At 49.1% G+C, this 23,058-nt stretch overlaps 1 protein-coding gene across 1 annotated transcript in view; it reads right to left on the bottom strand.

Annotated features, from left to right (window-relative positions):
* LOC149349731 (uncharacterized) overlaps window positions 1-23,058 on the bottom strand; it is a 555,241-nt gene that overhangs the window by 246,330 nt on the left and 285,853 nt on the right. The window contains exons 4-5 of the mRNA XM_089578770.1: window positions 8,227-8,320; window positions 2,221-2,435 (exon numbers count right to left, since the gene is read on the bottom strand). Coding sequence (XP_089434896.1) covers window positions 2,221-2,435; window positions 8,227-8,320 — 309 coding nt within the window. The remainder of the gene's footprint in view (window positions 1-2,220; window positions 2,436-8,226; window positions 8,321-23,058) is intronic.

Here is a 23,058-nt window from a genome sequence, read left to right as displayed (position 1 = left end):
AGGTCAGCTGTGCTCGTCCGTATCAGTTCCAAGTCCCATCGAGAGCGAATTGAGTTTAAGAAAGAAAAATCAAACGAGCAAAAAATAAAGACGACAAGAAGCATATCTAGTAAGTCCGACAGCGACTGGATTGAGTGCCTCCGTTTCCACTTGTAAGATCCCAATTAAGAGTCGTTAAACGGAAACAGGAAGAAAAAAAATTGGGGGTTCATGGTGCCTATGCGAGCGCGGTGGGACCATACATGCGAGGTCTAGGCAGCATAATTCTAAATTTATCGATTCTCCCTGGGATGTAGACGGGGCCGGTACCATTTTCGGCCGCCACACGCGGCCCATGGCAGCGAGCGAACGAGGCTCTTCGCCGCCAAAGAGACACGCCGTATCGATCACGAGACCATTTTCATCTCGCTGTGGCGGCAGCCTCCGCAGCTCTGGGGACCACGGCCGTGTCACGAGCAATTTGTTCATTCCGGGGCTGCGGCGACCGCCCCACCCGCTGCCACCCGTGGCCCCCTCGCCGTTTTCCCGCAAGCGGTATTCTCAAGTAAGTTGAGTTAGGCTACCCAATTCGTCGCCTAGTGGCACGAACAAAGCAAATTAATTCAGGCGGATTATATAATACAGAGCGCGCGGATTGCGCAACGCTCTCTGCTGTAAAACTGACGCTTAGCCTGGATGCCTTGAATGAAGCTAAGTAGGAAGCCTATATATTTTCAAAGAAAGGCGCAGATGTGGAAATGAGCTATGGTTAGGCGTGAGCACCGGCACAGATTCGCTCTCCTGTCTGATGCTGTTATTCCCTCCAACTCGAGCGTCTCGGCCGTTAACGTTGCCAGTTTCAGCGTACGCTCAACCGCCTCATTCTCCAGTAACATTATATAGTGAGGCAGGATTGAGCGATTATCTGTCGTTGAAATTCGAAGCCTCTTCGGTGGCTGCCTGGCAATTTCTTTTCCTTCTACGTACTCCAGTTTTCATCACACTTTCTCGGCTGTTCCTCCGGAGCGCACCGTTTAACTTGTCGCCTGAGGCCAGAGAAGCGTTGCGCGAATACCGCAGCAAACATTGCCTCCCGAGCCAATGCGTAAAGCGCGGCGAAAGGATGATCGTAGTTAATGATTTTCATGCAAGGTTGATCATCCCGCCTGACGGCGCCGCAGGCATACGTTAATCCGGAATATGTCCGGGCTAACAGCGCGGCTCCATCTGCTCATGTGCAATGGCTAGGTGGGGACGTTCACTGGCGCTAATGCGCACACGCTACTTCCACCCGACTGGTCCGGTTTACGTCCATGATAGTGCGCCTCCGCTATCGTAAAACTATCGATTAACCTTCGATTTCGCACCGTGTCGTACCTGATAGAACTCGCAAAAAGGAATCAAGGAAACAGGAGCAACTCCTTCACCCCTGCCTTTCTTTTTTGACGCACAAAGAGAGACAGGCTAGTTGCTCTTTCGACATCACCGCCCTCCACGACGTACAGCCCTGTTGAATGCTTCGAGGTGATGCCAGGCATCCCGCTTGCTCTGAAGCCACACTGGCAGGAAAGCTCAGCATGTCAGTGCATTTTAGCTTCACATCTGCAGCGTGAAAAATTTTGTGGATGGTCAGAAAATTCTTACGAAACGCATCCACTATGCACTAGAAGAAAAGGAAAAAATTTTCCCCAGGTTAGTAACCGAACTACGAGCTACCTCGGGCAGGCCGGGCGGTGCAGGCTGTCGACGAGCTAACCATTGAGCTTTAGCCTCAATGGTACTGCTTCGGAGTGCGAAAGCTGCTTCAAAAGGCCACAGCTAATCTAACATATTTTATTGTTGTTTTGCATGCATTTTCAGCCGTTATTAATATTGGTGAGAGTGCATACAACTGCTTCAAGAAAGAAAGAGGAAATGAAGGGCGTCAGGAAAGCGGTACTCATACTTGTCTGGGTACGTTAAGGTCAAGCCAGGCGCGTGTCTTGTTTATAGGCGTGTCGAGTCAGTCGTCTTTAGTGACCGAAGAAATAAAACGGCGCAGAGGACGAGGGCAAGTGAGGCAAGCACATAAGAAAGACGAGCTCCCTGCGTATAGGAAGAAAGGTCTTCCGCGTTTGCCTCACTTGCCTTTGTCATTCATCGTAATGGACCTATACATAAGCACTCCGGCCGATATTCTTGGGCTGCAGATACCGCCACGTGCCCTGCACTAAAGAGGAGACGCGTGGCAGGGTTCCTCACCAGCAGAATGCGGTTGAAGAGCGCAGCCAGAGGCCTCTGCAGCCGCTCGCCGTCCACGAGCAGCGTCAGCTCAATGATGGCGCCGAGGTGGCGCTGCAAGCCGGCCAGAATGCTGTCCAGGCACTCGGGGTTGTGCGCCATGCGCGTGAGCGCTGCCAGGCTGGCGTCCACCTTCTGGCTGGGGTCCACCTTCTGGCTGGCCGGCTCCACTTCCTCTGCGGGACACGGAAACCACATTACGCTCCCGTAATTCACATGCCACCAGGAAATGCACGTGAAATCGGGAGTGAAGTGCGCATCCTTTCGTCGCGTTCGGCCTCATCGCTTGTCGCTCTCTCCCCATATTGCGTTTTCGAGCATCCTTGACGAAGCTCCCTCGCCCAACCATGAGGCTGCGCGCTACACGCCACTGGTATATTCGAATGACTATGCAATGGGTGACAAGAAAACAGCATGCGAACGCCGCTGATGAGTTCGCAGCCTAAGCAAGGATTGTGCAAAACGGGATCGTCTGAAACACTTCCCCCTTGATGAAGGGTTATTGCGTGTTAAGCACGACTGTGATTGGTTGATGCCATTTTGCAGTTAGCCTCTAAGGGGGATGTGGTTGATCTTTCTAGGACTTACGGTCGTGGCAACGCAGTTAGTGCCCATACCTCTTTCGGGCCTTTGAGGCCTATAGTGTAACCAGTGCATCGAGCACCACAAAATCCACCGCCTGGCAACACGTCGACATCGCGCCGCAAGGCAAATGCTCTCTGAAATGCTGATGTCGTATTTATACCGGCCGCAATTGTTCTCTCGCCGTGAAAGATCTTTTTTTCTCCCTCTAAGAAAGTGGACGCTAATTGTGCAAGCTTGTTTACGCGGGCCACAAACAGCCTATGAAGTAGAAAAGAATTCGCGGATAAGAACGAAAATTTCCATAACAACACGGACGACCTGCTTCCCTCATGATGAGGCTGTCTTGTTTATTCCGTGCCGTGTCTATTTAAGCCTCGTCTTCAATATTTTCATCCAAATGTTACGCAGAGTATGCCATATGTTCGTTAGTGTATCTATATCCAGTGTGATAAACTTCATCACGGGCATGATTGGTCTTCCACGTGCCCTATAGGAGACGTCGACTGTGGTACGCCATGCTGAGGGATCCGTGGTGTGGAACAACAAAAGCTTTCTGCTTTTCAATTTCAATGAAATATTCATTGAAGGGATCTCCATAAATATTTCGACAAAGCCATTTTTATTGACTGCCGGAGGTTCTTCTCATGTTTCATTATTCCATTTCCGTTTTCCAAATGCCTTGGAGGTAATATATGAGCCGTGGATTTTCTTTAGAGAGCCGATGAAATCAGCAGAGGAAGAGATGAGTTTCTTCCCCATTATTGCTGCGCTTGTTGGCACGTGTCGGAACGGACGTCAATGAGGATGGATTTCGGATGCCGAACCTCCAGCACGTGACTTAATTCTAAGGGCGGAATTAGAAAAATTTTAGAGAGCAAATAGGAGGCCCAAACTAAGTAGGGCCCCTTATATGCGTTGCACACGGCGGCCTGCGAACAAATCAATTTGAGAATGGGGATGGGAACACATTTGGAGCCGCTCACAGCGCCATTTCGGCCCCAAAATGAAAAGTTTAATTACAAACTTCGCAAGTTTTTCTTTATTCAAAACAGCATTAACAAAATTAACAACAAATAATAAATACAAGCTTACTACAATAAACTCAGTTACTTGTGAGCCGTTTTAGCCAGAAAAATTTACGTGTTTGAATATCTAACGCTGTCTCTGACGTGTCCTCTCTATGGCGACCATATGGCGACCAAATAGCGCCTCTCGCTAAACCTAGCAATTGTCGAAATTCAGAAGGAACCTTACAATATTCCACGTTTTACCACTGGATCTGTGTGGCAGACACAACGGAGGACTGGGCGAAAGCTTTGTGCACCATCAATTCCCCGCTAACTTGATACATGCAATGAATGCCTTTGCGAAAAGCCCCCTGCAACGAGGTTTGTTTCTTTACCCTATTGTGAACAACTTATGGCACCCCTTAGGTTCTAAACCAGTGTAAGGCAAGGCGAACGCTTGCCCTTACCTTTCGAAACCATTCATATTTCGGGGCGCCGTAAGGGCGCCGTAAGGGCTCTGCTATACGGCTGAGAAGCAAGCCCCGTGGGCTGGTTACTTTTGGCGAAGACGTACAGAGACTTCCAAGTCGCTTTACGTTATCGGCGTTACGTACGCACGGTTATTTAAAGCCTGAAATCGCCCATTACCGGCAAATTCCGCCGAACATTAAGCCGAACGTAACTAAAAATTTGCACAATTTTCTTTTAGAACGGTAGCGAGAAGAAAAAAAAAAACAGCCTTGAGCGGGATTTGAACCAACGGCGGCGTCAACAGATCAGCTTCGTTATCTGATCCTTAGACCGCACGGACAACCCCGCAGCCTCTCAAGCAGAGTGTTCTATTTACTAGCCTCGCGCGCTGCGTGTGACCTTCCACATCTTTCATCTGTTCCTTCTGCGCTTCTAAGCGCTTGGAGCCAGTCATTACCTTGAATTTGGAACAAGCGGCTCTAGTTTCCTCGGTTGCCACCACGTGGAGCATGGCTTTGAACATTAAAAAAATTTACAGACGATTACGAAAGTCGGTAATGCGAAATTTGAGCGCAGCTCTTCACCCGCCACCTGCCACAGGTGGCGTGCTACTCTGCTAGCCACCCTCCCGGATCTTCCTGTGGCACCCACCTACCGGTCATCCATTCCTCCGCTCTCGCCGTGGCAGGTGGCGTTTAAATCTGCTACTACATGCCAACACAGGTGGCGTATTACGCCGACGACACCGACGCTGACTACGACGCGGAACGCATGAACGGGCACCTAAGAGCTGTGCTCTAAAATAGTACGCTGACATCATACGAGACGTAAGAGAGAAAGAGAACGAACGAGTGGCTGCAGAACGGAACGTGATAGGCCGCTAGGCTTAGTGGCACTGGCTGCGCATTTTCCCGCATTCGCGGTAATGAGTGCTGCCGCCGTGGCTCTGCAGTGGAGCCGGTTAGGTCAACAGATAGAAAGGCTGTACGGAGCCGCACACGAAGGTGAGAAGGTGGCCAAGGCTGCCAACGCATCGCTAAGGCCGAAGAAGAGTAAGAGGGCGCTGTGGCGCGTCAAACACTGAAAGCAGCGAGAGACAGCGCGCTGCTCATCACAAAAAGCAGAAGCGGCTGAATGCGACAGGACATGAATTACCAAAAGTGGCCAAGGAAGCCGAAAACGCCATCTATAGTCAAGATGATCAGCTGATGGCGGGGGTTGCTGAAGAAGCGAAATCAGATCATGCACGCTGCGTAGCTCGAGGAACAGAAGCAGCCAGAGCACATGGCATATACCCGAGTGCGACTGCCACCATCTATGAGCCATCCTAAAATGTGTTATGCCTTTCCTTCACTGTATTCTATATTTACATGTACTCTCGAAAGCGAGATACACTTCAATGCTTTTCGAACTGGTAGAGTTTCCGTGGAATGAAAAACCTAAGACTCAATTTCATTGGGTCCCCTAAGCAATATGGTCTCCACCCTAAGCTACGCTTATTACGATTGTTAAAGTGTCCCACAGGCTACGCGCTGCCTTTCAATCTCCAAACCTAAATGGATATTTAATTTTTGTTTTTACAGCTGCCTCGGCTGGTAATCTGCTAGAATAATTTGTGAGACAGCCGAAAACGGCATTTTTGCAAATGCCGTCTTGTACCCTTCCAGAAAAATGTTGGGGAAAACACAGCGCACTCCTAAGACAAGGACGAAGAAAGACAAGACGATCGTCTTGTCGTACCGTCTGTATCGTCTTGCCTTTCTTCGTCCTTGTCTTAGGAGTGAGCTGTGTTTTCCCCAAGATGAACTACCAATTCAGGAGAGCAAGCTGCCGGGCTAGTTGGTGAAGCATGTTAAATTGAATTCAGCGCAAAAAAAAACAGACAAGGGACAAAGAGAGACACACTGAGACTCTCTTTGTCCCTTGTCTGTTTTTTTTGCGCTGAATTCAATTTAACATGAACTACCAACTATCCCGCTCTTCCACCTTTGCAGAAAAATGTTCGTAGCTAAGAATAACAATTTCTAATAGGGAGTAATTACCCGCCGCGGTGGCTCAGTGGTTACGGCGCTCGGCTGCTGACTCGAAAGACGTGGGTTCGATCCCGGCCGCGGCGGCCGAATTTCGATGGAGGCGAAATTCTAGAGGTCCGTGTGCTGTGCCATGTCAGTGCACGTTAAAGAACCTCAGGTGGTCGAAATTTCCGGAGCCCTTCACTACGGCGTCCCTCATAGTCTGAGTTGCTTCGGGACGTTAAACCCCAATAAAGCAATAAACCAACCAACCAACTCATTGACATCCACCCGAGCGCAGCCATACGGCTACAAAGGAAAGCCAAACAGCTTTCTCAGAAACTTCGTAGTTAAATAAAAATTTGTCCTGGTCCGGGGTTCGAACCCGGGACCACCGCTTCACCGGAGCAGTCGCTCTACCAACGGAGTGGTCTGGGACGGCAAGCTTATGGCAGGGCGAGAGCGAATTGATCAATAACTCGAAGTGGCAACAGTGTTGGTCAAATAATTAGGAGAATTCCCCAATGAGTAATGAGTAATTACTCCCTTATTACAAATCTACGCCACCTTGGGGGATTCCCCTAAACATATGACCAACACTGTTACCACTTCGAGTTTTTGATCGATTCACTCTCGCCCTACCATAAGCTTGCCGTGCTGGTTAGCTCAGTTGGTAGAGCGACTGCTCTGGTGAAGCGGTGGTCCCTTGTTCGAACCCCGGACCCACACGAATTTTTTTTAAACTGCGAAGTTTCTGAGAAAGCTGTACAGCTTTCCTTTGTAGACGAATGGCTGCGCTCGGGTGGATGTCAACTCCCTTATTACAAATCTACTCCCCCTTAGGTTAATTAAGGCTGCGATTTGGGCTATTTGGTAATGATTCATGGTGAAAACAGCGCGGGAAAAACGAACGGACGACGAAAGACAGTTGTGTCTTTCGTCGCCCGTTCGTTTTTCCCGCGCTGTTTCCCCCTTAGGGAATTCCCCTAAACATTTGACCAACACTGTTGCCACTTCGAGTTATTGATCCATTCGCTCTCACCCTATTGATCCATTCGCTCTCACCCTACCGTAAGCTTGCCGTGCCGGTTAGCTCAGTTGTTAGAGTGACTGCTCTGGTCAATCTGTGGTCCGGGTTCGAACCCCGGACCAGGACGCATTTTTCTTTAACTACGAAGGTTCTGAGAAAGCTGTTTAGCTTTCCGTATGGCTGCGCTCGGGTGGATGTCAATGAGTAATTACTCCCTTGTTACATAACAATTCCTATTTTAATGTTTGTATTGCTACAAAGCGATTGTCCCATTTCAAGCAACCTTGGCTTCAAGTGCACAGTTGGTTTGAAATTAAAGGGAGGAAAAAAAATAAAACGTTGACACGGCGAAGTTTGCGGTATTTGGCAGTTAATGAATGTCCTTGAAGACGATTCGGAAACACTGACGAGCCAAGTTCCTAAGCATCCTACCTCCGCTCCCGAACTGGAGCTACAGACCACCAACATACACATTAACACTCTGTACGCCGGAAACGATGCTGTCGCAATGTCGCCTGTAGAGCGTCTCGCGTTCGCGCAGATAGACGCTCAGGGCAAAGAGACAACGTTCGCAGTGGTCGCATCAGTTCTATACAGAATGCGCCTCAGGAACTACGCAAGAAATATTGGACGGAGACGTGAAGGAAACGAGAAGTAACAGGGCGCGGCCTTCAATTTTCTGCACAACTTTCAGCTGAAATATAGCCAGGCTTATAAAAACGTGCGCAGAGCTGTGCAGGTCAACGCGTAAAATAAGTAAACACATCGTCATTTTCTCTATCATTGCGTTGACCAGCCACGATAGCGTGTGCCACTCATCCAACCGAGATGAGCGCAGGGGAGCGTGGCAGAGAATACTCACCTACGGAAGGCGTGTTGCACTTCGCTTTGAGCCTGCCATCGTCGCCGCTTTTTCGCCGGTTCAGCTTGGAGCACTGGGGTTCCGCACTAGGGACCTACGAGAATAGGAGAAAAGTTATTACCTCTGAAATTTAGCCCAGGGAGTAGCGCAGTTTTTGCGCACTCTCGGCAAATAAGAATAAGACAGAGAAAAGTAGCACGCTTTTCAACTGGACACGTTTTCCGGAAATTAATAGATCCGTTTAAAAGATATCGCGCACAAGCCATAGAGTCATGGCATATACAGATGTACGGATAATGTACACACACCAAAGCCAATTCATGGTGACACCTGGTTGTCAGGGGCTATACACGCACCAAAATACACACACCGAGCCAGTTCGTGGTAACAGGGCTCCCTTACAAATGTACAGTCAGGCCGGAATGAAACGCGAACAGAGCATGTCAACAAAACAAAATATTTTACCTGCCTATTTGCAGCTGAAGTGTACAACTAGCGTGATTCATGTGTCTGGGTAAATTGCCTACTGAAATGCAAAATCGAAAATAGGTTGTAAAGGAATATCTCGCTGCAAAGTAGAAATGTATGACATATGCGTGTTCGCGTTTCATTCCGGCCTGACTGTACAGATCACATTTACACTTGTTCCGCTCCAGATCATTTCGGCACACAGCTGCACATAAATAAGTCCACATATATGATCTGCGAACGAAGGAGCTATAATATTCTTTCGAAATATTGGACGCCTACAGAAAGTCTACTAAAACACGTATTGGGAGTAGTTGCATGCATTTGTTGGCCAAGGACCCAGGATTTTCGCGAGAAAAGTGGGCGTTTCAGTAATGTGCTCCGAGTATCATGCAGCGTTTGCCCATGGTTTACATATACACTTGCGGCAGTGTAAAAGTAAGAGCCTAGTGACTCCTTCGGGCCATCCGCAGGAGCAAGTCGCACTATCAGCTCGGCCTATTCCGCACAAAAACCTGCGAATGAACGCGGTGCCCAGGCGTGTTCAGTGGATACTTATTTCTGTAGAGCAGGTGGCATTGATTGCGAATCGACATAGAATATTTCAGTCGATACGAAGCCGTGTAGAGTTCTTCCTAATGTTTTCAGACCAGGCGTCCTGGAGGTTCGAAGCAGGTATCTTGCAAACTGCATTACGCGCATCACAAAGTGAGAGGGGATGGTTTGGTTGGTTTATTGGGGTTTAACGTCCGAAAGCAACTAAGGCTATGAGAGACGCCGTAGTAGAGGGCTCCGGAAATTTCGACCACCTGGGGTTATTTAACGTGCACTGACATCGCACAGTACACGGGCCTCTAGAATTTCGCCTTCATCGAAATTCAGCCGCCGCAGCCGGGATCGAACCCGCGTCTTTCGGGACAGCAGCCGAGCGCCGTAACCACTTAGCCGCCGCGGCGGGATAAAAGTGAGAGGGGAATTAGGCATGTCTCACAGCATGGTCAGCCGCGTGCGCTAGAGAATCAACTGCTATGTTTCCAGTGATGTTCCGATGTCTGAGAACCCACTGAAATAACTTTACGTGAAGTTTTTTACTGTTGTGCAAGCTTTTTGAACCCCATACGCCTATGAAGTTATAGTTTTTATGCGAAGCATATTACTAGAGCTACACTACAGCCCGTCGAGCGCGGCGGTGGAGCTACCATTGACCTTAAGCGTGACCACGTGACACCACGTGACAACATGACGTCACAGCAGAGGAGAGATGGGCTGCCGGCTCGCGCGGTCGGCCGCGGCGGTGGAGGCTCCACATCAGAGGCGCGGCGGCTGACCACGTGACAACATGACGTCACAGCAGAGGATAGATGGGCTGCCGGCTCGCGCGGTCGGCCGCGGCGGTGGAGGCTCCACATCAGAGGCGCTGCAGCTGACCACGTGACGCTACAGCAGCGGTATAAAGCTGAGCTTGCCTCGCTCTCCGGGCACTTACGAGGCGGCCAGGTGTTGGGATGCCGCCTAGAAGCAGGACTGATTTGAACGAGAAGCGAAAGCTTCAGCGTGACACAGAGACCGATGAAGAGAGGGATGATCGTCTGGCTAAGCGGCGTGCTGAATATGCGGCTCGGCGACAGCGTTTTACAACAACTGAAGAACAAAGCGAGGAACTTTACCAAGCCTAGCCATCAATATGCTTCGCATCTGACTAGGCTTAACCTTAGCTAAGCCTCAGCCATTTTTTGTCCTGACCAAAGGCTTCCACTTTCAGGAGTGATGCCAGAGAAAAGGTAAAAATCGCCGACATCAAAATACATGGAACTAAGCATACAAACTCGAAGCAGACATTAAGGCGTGCATTTTTGCCATCTCCGAGGTCGTAACATGAGAAAAGTTGGATGACTTTCGTTTTTCCAGATGCGGCATATAAAAGACGGATGTGGAACATTCAGCTTGGCAACAACTATCCGGGCATGCATGCGTTATTGACAACTAATTGCAGCGATTTCTGGTGGCGCCATCATACGCTGAACTCCTGAAACTTTCCAAGCGCGGGATATGACCTTTTTTTTTGTTAGCACTTTCGTAGGTGGTGTGATTGTTCCGCCAGACCAGCGCGCGTTTCCCTTTGATTCGGCGGTCCGTAACTGGCGCGAAGAACCCGGGGTCTGCCAGACCCGCACGCATTTTGCGCATCTTGGCTGCCGCCCTGTTTCAGGAGCTGCATCGAGCACGAGCATGCGGGCGAGTTTGCTTTACGGTTGGCTGGAAACGCTCGCAACGCGAGCGCAACCACGTGAGAAATACGCGGGAACAAGAGGCTTTATCGGGCTTGCAATGCTACCATTATTGCCCTTCACGCTTTTAAACAAAAGGCGAGCTTTATATCTCCCCAATAAACATTACAATAACGACCGAGTGAAAACTTTCTGGCAGCAATAGAGATCCGTAACAGGCTAATCATGCTACATATTAAAAAAAAAAAAAACGCCGAGCAAAGGAAGAAACTGCACGAGAATGTACTAAACTAAGTTACGGTATGGCTCTTTGCTGCGCACTAAGACTGCCCCACAAATCGACGGTCTTTACTCTTTGCGTGCTCGGCGAAGAGCCCGGTGCTCTGGTGCAGTGAACGGTTCGCTCCCCGAACACTATTTAAAGGAAGATAAAAAGCAAGGGCGCTCAAGGATTCGAGGGCTGCTCCAATTCAATCAATTCAAATGTCATTTCCCGGGGATCAGGTGCGCAGTAAACCAGTGAAACAGCGTAATGAGTGGCTTGTCCAAACAAAAAGGCCCTCGCCATCGATTGAGCGCCGCAAATGAGACTGCAAGCGCAGACAAAGCAGCCAGAAAGAAAGGAAAGAGCGAGAATCCTTCAGCCCGACTGTTGCAGTGTAACGCGCGTAATCGCACCGGGAGAAATTGGCGCGAGCGGGGAAGGCATGCTCCCTCTTGAACCTGCTCTCCTTCCTTCGCCCGAGGCCGAATCAAGAGGACGTTTTTCTCCGCCGCTGTTGCGAGGCCCTCGTTCGCCGCGCACGACTCTTCCTTGATTGCGAACAAGGAGGGGAAAGCCGGCGATGGCCCGACGAGCGCCGTATACGGACCAGCCTCAGTGGTTTAAGCTCGCCAGTTTACGACTGCAGCGGGCGTAAAACCTGGTCAACTCCCGTCGCTTAGTTCCTTTCTTCTTTCCCTGCCCCCTGCCCTCCTCCACGCTTCGACAAGTCCTTGTGCAACGCGATCGGACGCCGTCGGCTCCCAGGGCTCGTTTGACGCGGCCACGAAGGAATCCACCGGTGTTTCACAGGCAGCCAGGTAAATAAAGCAGGAGAGGCCGCCCAGACGGCGGGCCTCGAATCGCCGGCTGGCTCCAGTGGGCGGCGCGCCGGTCTTTGGCGCGGCTCTGGTCATCAACTATTTAGGCCCGCCTTTCGGCGGCGGGGTCCCCGCCGTATACTTTATACCTGGCGGCCCACGCGCTGGCCTAGCTGCCAACGTGATGAAAAAAATAATAATAATAAACCACAGCGTGCCTCGGCCCGCGGCGTGTATTATGTACGGTGTCTCGTCTCCCATTGTTGCGTCGCTGCTGCCAGCAGGGGTCTGGCACGCGCAGCCTCCGTGGCCCGTGACACGCTCCCGAAGGAAAAATGCATGCCGCGATTTTCCCTCCACGCGCGCAAAAAAAAAAAAAAAAATGGACGGCCGAAAACAACACGCACCGTTTTGCGCGCTGCATTTGATTCAATTCGCTCGATTTTTGGACGTTTCCCGCTTCCTTTCTTCCCTGTCGTCGTTGGTGCTTATTTTAAGCGCGAATGTCTCCAGCCCAATTTCCGGTATGAAAGTCCGACAAGGTAGGGACAGCTCCTGAAAGTCGTGCGTGGAGGCAAGCACTTTATCGAAAGAAATCAGGACGGCGGGATCAGGAGGAAGAGTAGTTACAAAATTCGCACAGGATAAATGTAAAAGAAAAAAAAAATGCTAGCAAATGTGCCACCCCAGCAAACCAAAATATAATGAGTCAACACTCACCTCCCACCCAGAAAGAAAAACAAAAGCAACCTGGATGTTCTTTAAACTAGACAGTAAAAATCGTGGATTATTAGGTGCAGCTGTAGCGAAGTAAAAAAATTGATTTTATACTTTCATGTTTCAGAGAACGCGTAATGCAAAATAATGCTACCTCTCTTTTTTTTTCTTATCCTCGTTCTGCAGTTAGGCCCTTTTGATCGTCGCAGACCGGCTGAAGACTGTGCTAGATGTATCGGATGTCTTTTTCATAAAATCCGGAGGCATTTCGTCCCAAGTCACGCATCAGCCTAAACTGCACATTTGCAGCTGGGAATAATCGATGAGCGAGCAGAACGTGTAAGAACAATTTCAAAATTAAGTTTACTAATTGATGCAGCCGGTTGAACAGCTTTAACAGAACTCAAGCTATTTAAAAAAAATTCTTTTTCCTTAATGCAAGAAAATGAAAGAATGGCGAAGACGGCAAGAGCACACACGAATATGATTGATATCCTCAAAACACGCAGTGCACTACACTTCAGGTGTAGTGACTGCTGAAATCATTCCGAAAGGAAACCTACCCCAGTTTCTCGAAATCAGCCCAACTCACTTTACGATGACATTACCTTAATCTCCATGTACTTGTCGCATTGTGCCTCGAAAATTCGGCTAGAAAGAAGGCCCCCGAGAAGCTGAATATCGAATCTCAAAACCGATTACGAATTAAATGACACTCTAGACTTTCACCCTCAAATATACGAAATCTTGCATACTTGCCCATCCCTACAGAGTGGTAGATTTTACCGATTCAAATTTGAATTAATGACTTTAATCCTATTCGCAAAAATTAGCCTTAAAGCGACTCCTTTCTCTCTGGTTATTGCAGAGGTAGGGCAGCCTACACTTCAAGCCTTGCGAGCAAATGGGACTTGCCGACACCTTTTCCATCTTATGTCCCAACATAAAATACACTCGTTAGTTTCCACGCTACAGGGTCGTTATGAACTAGACGGAAGTAGAACACAATGCAAGGTTCATTTGCTGTGCTCTGCCTCCGTCCAGTGTCTTTTGAGGTTAATTGTCCCTATTATGAGTCACCAACTGGCCTACACCAATACCCTCTTAAATTTAATCCATCCGTGTGTAGCATACAGGCCAAACACCGTTTTTAAAAACAGAGGGGGCTCTCGCAGACGCTGCAGGCGGCCTGTGATATCATCTGCGCCGTTGCCTTCTACAGTTCGCGGCTTCACTCAGCAGACTATTTTAGAGCTCTCATCCATCTAGAGCTGTCTACGCTGCCTAGTTTGAACTACTGCATTTGCAGAAAACGTAGCACATGCAGGAGCATATGCGAACACCACGCGAAGCTTGTGCGATTCGGAGAAACACCCAGCTCTTTGAGCGCGCAAGCACTGTAGCAACGTCCACTAACAAAACACACATTTATCGCTGCATTTTAAAAATATATGAGCTTCTAAATTACGTAGCATTCTTTTTCGTGTACTTTTTATAAGTGCTCGCCAGCGGTTAACGAACGGCCGACTTCAGGGGTGCATTGTAAAATCAAATAATAATTTTGGAAGCTTGTGTTTACATCCGTTCCTATGGGCCGCGCTTCCAGCCGGTACCTCCACCCTGGGTAACTCCTGCACGCACATATTGAGGTATTTTAAAAATACACGAACTTTGGAACTACACTGCATACTTCGCACATTCAGCTCGGGGATGCGCTCGGATTTTGTTAACGAAGATGTGACCTTACAGCTGTAGTGTGAAATCTGAAAACAACATCGAAAACTTTGGTTTTCATGCATTGCTGTAAACCGTATACCTCCAGCTGTTACCCCCGCCCGGCGACAGGAGCGCCACCGTATTTTGCTTACATCACACACCGGTGTTGGTCTATACCGCGTGGACAATATAAAATATTTTAGTTTGTTAATGGCGCCGAGAAAACATCGATCCCTTCGGATATTCTCTCGAAGCTTGGTTATATTTTCTGCAATACCATTTATAATCACTGACCCGCGCCCTTATCACTTCATTTCGCACGCGAGGCCTAGTTATTGATCGTAAGCTTTCTACAGTGCCCGCTCCTGTGGTGGCGGGCTCCCAACGCAAAAGCGAGAGGCATGCAAGAAATACCTGCAGAAAACACTCAATTTTGTTACCAAGCGATGCAACTGTGGACTAAATAACTAGACAAAAAGAGCTGCAGGTGCAGCTTTAAAAAAAAATAAATAAAGGGGAACTATGAGTTCGATGGCAGCGTCTAATCATCTTCTATAACAAATGCTTACACTGGTTGTGTACACCAGCACATGTTATTTGCAATGATAAAAGTTTGGCTGCGCACAAACCTGTGTGGTGCGAGTTCATCTGCAAGCGAATTACACCTCGGCGCATTGCCGAACAGCAATGTTGCTAACACGTCGGTGTACGCAAACATCAAAAACAAGCCCTCGACCCAAATTCCGCGGTGAGAAAACTACTTCCCAAAGCTCAATATAAGTATCCACCGGCAGAAAGAAGATAAAGTGGTGGCTGACTTCTTGGGGGCTCCATTATTCCTGTCGATTACTGGGTGCACTCTCTTTCAGTTGGTACGAAATGGCTGTTTCCGTTGCGTTTGCTGTTTAATTGGCACACCGGCTCAGACGTCGCTCCTCCTCTCATATTTGGTGGCATCTTATGCCTCGCAAAGTAGTGATGGAGGGATGCTGACTTGCGCTGGCTGCATTGCATACGCTGATTACGTCAGGAAGCATGCCCCATGTTCAACTTTCAAAAACAAAAAGAAGATCGAATTATTAGCGGTGTCTTAGCACACACTAAATCGACAAGGTTGATGTTATTTCGAATACTTTGGTAAATAGAGCATCGTTTGCAGAACGAGGTGCTGCTCCTTCGTGAGAACAATAAACGTAGACGGGAATAGTGACAATGATATAAATCATCGCTTGCGTTATTCATTCTTCGAAGAAGTCAGGGAGGTAACGGGAAAGCTGAAAACTTAGTTTGAGGACAGTTTGCATGCTCCAGCCACACTTCAGTTTTCCTTACGCAAGTTGTAGCGCTGAATGACATGCAAGAAAAGTTTGCGAGCAGCAAAACAACATTAACATATGTTGGAGTTCGGTTGAAGTTGGAGCCTGCATAATATACAAGCGATAAAGTGATCACACAAAATGCACGTGGTTTGCCCTACATCGTCGCCACCAACAACCGCATTTTCCGCATTTGCAGCTGAACACAGTTGAACATCAGAGAGCCGAGAGAACTACGGCGCCACGTGTCGCTCAGTGTCAGCTGTACTTTCACGGGAAACTAGGTCACCCGCTGTTTCTGTGTGGAACGTGTTCGCTCCTACGCATACATGCACGGACTGCCGAGTAAAAAGCATAACGTGATGCGACACGGTACGGCCGACACGAAGAGGCGTTTGGGTATCAGTAAGGAATCTTGTTCCCCCCTCATTGTCTCATATTATTTGTTTTTTGTTTTTTTCGTTTTGCTCGGGAACACCTGGCAGCTGCTGGCTTCGGAAGCAAATCTCGACGATACACGAATATCGCATAAGACGGCCCACGTGAAATCCACCGGGGCGTAGCGAGAGCGGCGCCTTCTCGAGGAAACTCGATAATTCGACCGATAGCCAGCCGTGATCATCTGAGCGGAGAAGAAAAAAGAAAAAAAGAAAGAATGAGTGAATGAAACGGTGCTCAGCAGCAACCTTGACAACGCCGCAGCGTGTTTGTTTACGCCGCGACGCCCGGCAGTGACAGGAGTGAGCGCAGTTTTGACGTCCCTAAATGCAGGTGCGCCCATGTTTGTACCCACTCGTGGAGAGAAGGGAAAAAGAGGACAGGGAAGGACACGCGCGAGAAGCCAGCGAGCAGCGATGCGGAACGAAGAAAAGTAGGACAGGAGGGAACGCCGGGCGCTCGGGGAAAGTGGGTGACTCCGAGACGCGTGCCGAGCCTCGCCGAGCAACTCCGGCGCGTGCCGCAGCCTCTTCCCGCCGGACCGAGGAGTTGTGGGGCGCGCGCACGAGCCTCGAAGGCCGCGGGAGATGCGCAAAGCATGTCCCCCGCCGCCCGTCCGGCCGCGCGTTCTTCGGGTCAGCCCTAATTCAGCGCTTATTCGATGCGGGTACAACCTTCGCGGAGGGATAACAGTCCTTGAGCGCTGCTGCCGGGACGTCAGCCACGGGCCAGTGAGTTATGCTCCGTTTAGGAAACAGGGATGGGGGAGAGAGAGAGAGAGGTGCACAGCACGCAGACACACATGCACGCGCGCAGAGGAGAGTGGCGCGCGATAAGGATGCATCGCCGATATCGAACGCGGCGACAGGCGCCGGCCTCGGCAGCGCGAAGAGCACCAAGGGCAGCCCCCTCCTTCGGTTATTTTTTCTAACGAAGCGCCGCTTTGTTCCGGGGCTATCACAAGTTTATGACCTTAAAACGACCGAGCCGCGTCGTCGGCCAGCCGGGCGTGCGCATAAAGTTGCGCCGGACATGCATTAGAATAAATTACGCCCGCGCGCCTTTCGGCGCTACAAGGGACGCGGCTACGCCGGCGTCAAGGATTCTTACGAAAGGCGCTAGCGCGCTTCCGTCCGGCGCTGCGCCGCCGAGGACGAGCGGTGTGCGGTGGCGGTGTTGCAACCGAGAAGCGGCGCGTGGAGTCGGGTGGGGGTGTGGCTGCGCGCATAACGTAATACGCGAGCACAGAGCGTGATCATGTCAACGGCGCCATTCGTTTGCTTTCGCCCCCCCCCCCCCCCCCCCCCCCTCCACCCTCATTTTCTTTTCTTTCTCTTTTGCGCCCAGTAACGTCTTGTCGTGGAAAACTAAATGGCGCGTTGTGTACACCATGTACGCGCGGAATGAGCGAGGCGCAACGGGCGCCTTTTACGGTGACCGAGCTTCAGACGACGTAAAGATTTCGACAAGAGCTCTTCAAGCTCCCAGAGGAGCTTCTCATTTCGGAACATTTTGCTGCTGTTTCCTGTACTCCTCATATTTTATCTAGTTTTTTTTTTTCATTACTATTCATCGGGTGCTGCTCTCTTAGTTCACCAGAAAGTAACACCACCCATTACTTCGAGGATCGTTAGTTCCCGGAGTGCATTACGCGGGAGCGATGACCTGACATGAAAAACACGAGACAAAAAAAAACTGTTCTTCTGTACGCATAACTCGGTCCCCATTAAGCAGCCTCAGGTGCTAAGTAAGCGTTGAGCTTCTCAGTGCTCGGTTTCTCGACGCTTACAATCCCCCAGGCTGGCATGCTTCTTTTTTGCCATTATTTATGCAAAAGTGCTGTGCAAAGGGCTTGGAATTAATTTCGACCGCCAGGAATTCCTAACCGTGTACTGAAGTTCTAGTAGACGGTCCTGTTCGCATTCCGCCTTCAGACAAATGCGGCCACAGCAGTCAGGTTCTAACCTCTTCCTCGTGCTCAGTCAACCTCAACGCCACATGCACTGAGCCACCGTGGCGGGCCCTGCAAGCGACAGGCCTTCTTCTTAAATGTGCTCCGCTATTTGCGGGGCTGGTAGGCGGGTGGGAAGGCAGGGGTACACCGTAATGGGTCATACATTCATCCGGTAGTTTCTTCAAGCAGCGCAAAGCGCGTTCTCACTGATTCTTGCATCCGACAAATGCACACGCAATCGAACACACTCGATAAACAGGACGACAGAACACGTTAGCCCGAAACTCGCCAGTGGGACGAGCGATGCTCTCTTTCATTTGTCTGATTATACCCCTTATGTAGGTAATGATCCTTCGAAAGCAGAAAAGAAGTTTTACAAAGAGGCGCGCTCAGACCGCATGTGCTTAGAAAAATTTAAGGCGCCGCGGAGTAAGCAATGACAGTTCGCGACTCATAAGATAGATTGGTGCTTTCTTTGACCTTTCAATGCTCAGTTTATAGACTGCGTCGTCCTCTGTCATTGCCTTCTTACCTGTGATTGGCTCTGGTCACTACTTAGTACAGCCAATTTTAGAGAAGCATGTAAAATGAGCGACTACTCGACTACAATGACGGGACAGAGATCCTCGACGTAGGTTCTCCCGTAACGCCAACAGTGAAATTGTTTTCCTTTTGCTTGTCTCTACAGAATAATATTAGCTATTCATACAGATCCGCTTTTCAACAAAATGTGCCTTGCAGGTATACCCATCCGTTACAGCCAGTGCTGGTTCCTCAACCGCTGTTTACGAACTTCCCGACAGTGTACACGTCTGCGAGCTGCATTCTAGACAGGCTGACCCTCCAAATAGTGCCAAGTAGAAACTAAAGAGGCCATGAAAACCCCATTACTGACAGAACAGGCTCATCGCCTTTGGGACACGCGAAGGACCTGCGACAAGGAGCGCTGCCGGGACAGTCGTCAGGGTGAGTTGACAGGTTCGGATAAGACGCAGCTAACCCGCAATTCCGCTGTACACCAGGTCACATCACGACAGCCGAACCCGAAGAATCACCCGAGGTGATCTCAAACGGCCATCACTTTAATGCGCGGTAGCGCAGGAACCTAACAACGTTAATTTATTTGCACATAGCATGCAGGTAGGTGGACAAACAGTGTACAAGATCAGCCTTAAATAACGCTCACATGAGGGAGCTTTTTCACTTGGAAAGAATTTGCTGATGAGGCATTATTAACTGCTTTCGGCACGAGTGTCACTCTTAATTCTCAATCTTCTCAGCGCGTATGCTTCCATGCACAAGCAAACGATAGGTTTCCTTTAGTGCTGTCTTTCTATCTGCTTTAGCGTTTCCGTCTTCACAAGCTCTCACGCGCCGATTGAGGCTCGATATTAAGCAGATTAGTGTATCTGGAATATGGAAGTGACCGCGGGAGACGAGAGAAAATGATGGGAAAGGTATACCTTTTTTTCATCCTTCCTTTACTTCTTTTTGTCTTTGCCCAGTACCGCAGCTGCTTAGCAGTACCTTTATCAAGTCTAGCGATCGTCGGCATTGCTTCGTATGGTCTAGAAGTGGTGCATACTATTTCACTTTCCACATAGCGCTAAAAAGACACGGAAACAAGGGAGACACACCCGTCCTGTCTGTCTCTCTTGTGTCCGTGTCTTTTTAGCGCTATGTGGCAAGTGAACCATCACCAACTCGCCCAAGCTTCTACTCTGCATACTATTTAATTCTGACAAACCATGAATTATCGGGCACAGAATTCTCCAGGACGCTTGAGCGGAAACAGAAGCCGTTATCTCTGTTATTAGTCGGTAGCTAGGTATCAATGTGCTGTAATGGCAGGTGATGGCTGTAAAACGCGACACCTATGCTTTCATATTGTTTTTCGCACCTCCTGGAGTCCTTTGTTCCCGATAGTAATTTCGCTATGCCACAGGAAACTCCTCTGCCTTTAGGGATTATGGAAGAGTACGTTTCACTTCGTTCATTTCGCCGCCGCGGTGGTTCAGTGGTTATGGTGCTGGGTTGCTGACCCGAAACACGCGAGTTTGATCCCGGCCGCGGCGGTGGAATTTCTTCAGAGGAGAAATTCTAGAGGCCCGCGTACTGTGCGATGTCAGTGCACGTTAAAGAACACCAGGTGGTCGAAATTTCCGGCGCCCTTCACTACAGCGTCTCTCATAGCCTGAGTCGCTTTGGGACGTTAAACCCCATGAACCAAACCAAACTAATTAGAGATGGCATAGACGGTTACGGTGTGATGACATGGAACAGTACATTTCCAGGAAGCGTGCATAATTAGAATGAAGCGTGGAAAAACGAAAACGAAACAAAAAGGTAGACTTGCGAGTGATTTCGCACAGGTACTGCTTTTTTTACGAAGAAAACAAAAGAAGGGCGTTCAAAATGAGACTTTTTTTAAACCACACGACGAGCAGATAGTACGTAAAAAAAAGTTTTCCTTTTTTGTATCTCGTAAATAGTACTGTGTAATTAACTCAATTAGTGTGCATATTAGTATTGGGAAGTTAGGGGTGGCCGTATTCCTAGACTTCTCCATTTGAGAGGATTCCCCCAGCACCAACATTGTTCTGAGATACTCCGTTCCTAATTTTCACCTCAATCCACGTCCTTATGCATGCAAGGCGGTGGCGATCCACGCGAAACTCCTCCTTAATGTGACGCAGCTGTTGCGCATGGCGTTTCGTCAATTTCGCTGGCCGACATTGAAAGGGGAACACTCATCAGTTTTAGCTATTGTTCTATGCCATTTGCTCACGAAATGTCAAACGCAACAGGTGCGTCCCGCCTACCATCACTGCCTTGCATGCGTAATTAATTAGGTGGATTGTGTGGAATATTCCACTGAATTCTACAGAATGGAGTCGTCTAGGAATGCGACCGCCTCTCAGTGGTCAATAAAAACCTGCACGCTAGCTACAATCGTTGAAAGGTTTATCAACTGATTTAAGCTAATTAGGTGATTTGCGATGCACGTTATCCGCTCATATTATCCGCACAATCTGAGTTCGAAAACAACTGTCGCGTACTGTCCATTGTGCACTTTGAAATAAATCGAGAAAGCATAATTTTGAGCGCTATATTTTTTCGTAATAAAGAAATAATAGCGCGAAAGCGTTCATACATCTTTACTTTTCTCTCGTCCCCGTCTGGTCGCGCTCGAGTCTATTAACGCCCGCACTTCAACTCGCCTCCCATTCTCACAGGAAGTGTTTTTATTTATATTTAAAACGTTATTAAAGAGAGGTTTCGGTTCTGCGTCCGGTAGAAAAAATGAAAAAAGTTACACCATGTCAGCTCTGCGCATGGAGGCTACACTGCTGGAGCGACAACTTCTGAAGAGATGATGTGGCAGTACGATTGCTCAGCGGTATAATGCACATAGCGGAAACGCTGCCACCACTCTCATCGCGGGCGGCGTGGGATTAAAACCGTGTCAAGGTTGCGTCTACAGGACGTTCCCGCCCTATACTCCACTTTTCACGTCCCTGCAAGAAAGAAAACAGCGCGGACGCCCGCCCCCTTTTCGACAAAAGGACTGCCGGGACAGCGGTGACCCTCTCTCAAGTGCCCATTAGGGACGCCCCATAAATGGGCCAGATCAATAACCCATCGCCGACATATGAGAGAAAGCAAGGAATCAAGAAAAGCTGATGAAGGCTGCAAGAGCGGGGGCGAGAACGCAGGGGCGGTGGCGTCCACAAAGACAAGCAGCGCCAGCGAAGCAGCGGAACCTACACGCTCGCATGGCTCCCCCCTTTCAAGCGGCGCGAAGGTGCCTAAAAGAAAAGGCACACAAAAGGGGCAGCAGACGGCGGCACCGATCTATGGCGTGCTATCTCCCTATTGTTTAGAGTCGCGATCCTTCCTCTGGTGTGGATTCGTTGTCGAGGGGCAATCGCGATCGATGCCGCCATTCATCAGACGCGCTGCGCTTTCTGTCTTGCCAGCACTGTTTTTTTTTTCTATTGTTGTTTTTGTTTTTTCCGGCAAGCCGCCAGCGCTGGCGACGACGTCAAGCCCCCGGACAGCGCGCGACAACAAAGAGAGTGTGCTCCCCTGTAACCGCTGCAATTCGAGCGCGGCTGGACCGGGCGACAACAATTGCTGCGCCGCGTCTGTTCCTGCCGAACAGGTGTTTTGGGCCGCCAGTGCGAAAGGAGCAGGAAAGACAACTATGAAAGGTGCCGCGCCGTCTGCGAGATATTTTACGAAAATTTTACATTTAGGTGCCGAATGAAAGAGCCCGCAGTCAGATTTTGCCTTCGGCAAGCGGCAAGCTTGGTACTAGTTAAAAAAGTAGTAATACATTTTTAGAACTACGGAGGGTATCTCTCAAGGAACACAGTGTACAGTGCCTTCTCCGGTTTTGCAAGACGGTTTAGGCCAGGTGCCGAACCTGATGCACACGGAAACCCGGAAAAGAAATCACAGAAAGAAAGAAAGAAAGAAAGGAAGAAAGAAAGAAAGAAGGAAAGGAAGAAAGAAAGGAAGAAAGAAAGAAAGAAAGAAAGGAAAGAAGGAAGGAAGGAAGGAAGAGAGAGAGAAAGAAAGAAGGAAGGAAAGGAAGAAGGAAATAAAGAAAGAAGGGAAGAAAGAAAGAAAGAAAGAAAGAAGGAAAGAAAGAAAGAAAGGAAGAAAGAAAGAAAGGAACAGAACGAAAGTAGAGAAGAAAAGAGAGGAAAGTTGACAAAACAGACGAGGGGAAGAGAAAGCGGGAGAGAGAAGAATGAAGAAGGAAACAAATGAATAAATAAAAAGAAGGAGAGAAGAAATGAACAAACGACCGAAGGAGGGGAAGAAAGAAGGGAACTGAGGAAGAAGGAAGGAAGGACGGGTAGTCCGAAAGAAGAAAAGTAAGAAATAAAAGATATAAGAAAAC

Source organism: Amblyomma mixtum, chromosome 3 (assembly GCF_055824585.1).
Source record: "Amblyomma mixtum isolate Tamu chromosome 3, ASM5582458v1, whole genome shotgun sequence".
Taxonomy (NCBI): Eukaryota; Metazoa; Arthropoda; class Arachnida; order Ixodida; family Ixodidae; genus Amblyomma; species Amblyomma mixtum.
The sequence above is the reverse complement of the archived record's forward strand: the minus strand, read 5'-3'. Positions and strand labels throughout refer to the sequence as shown.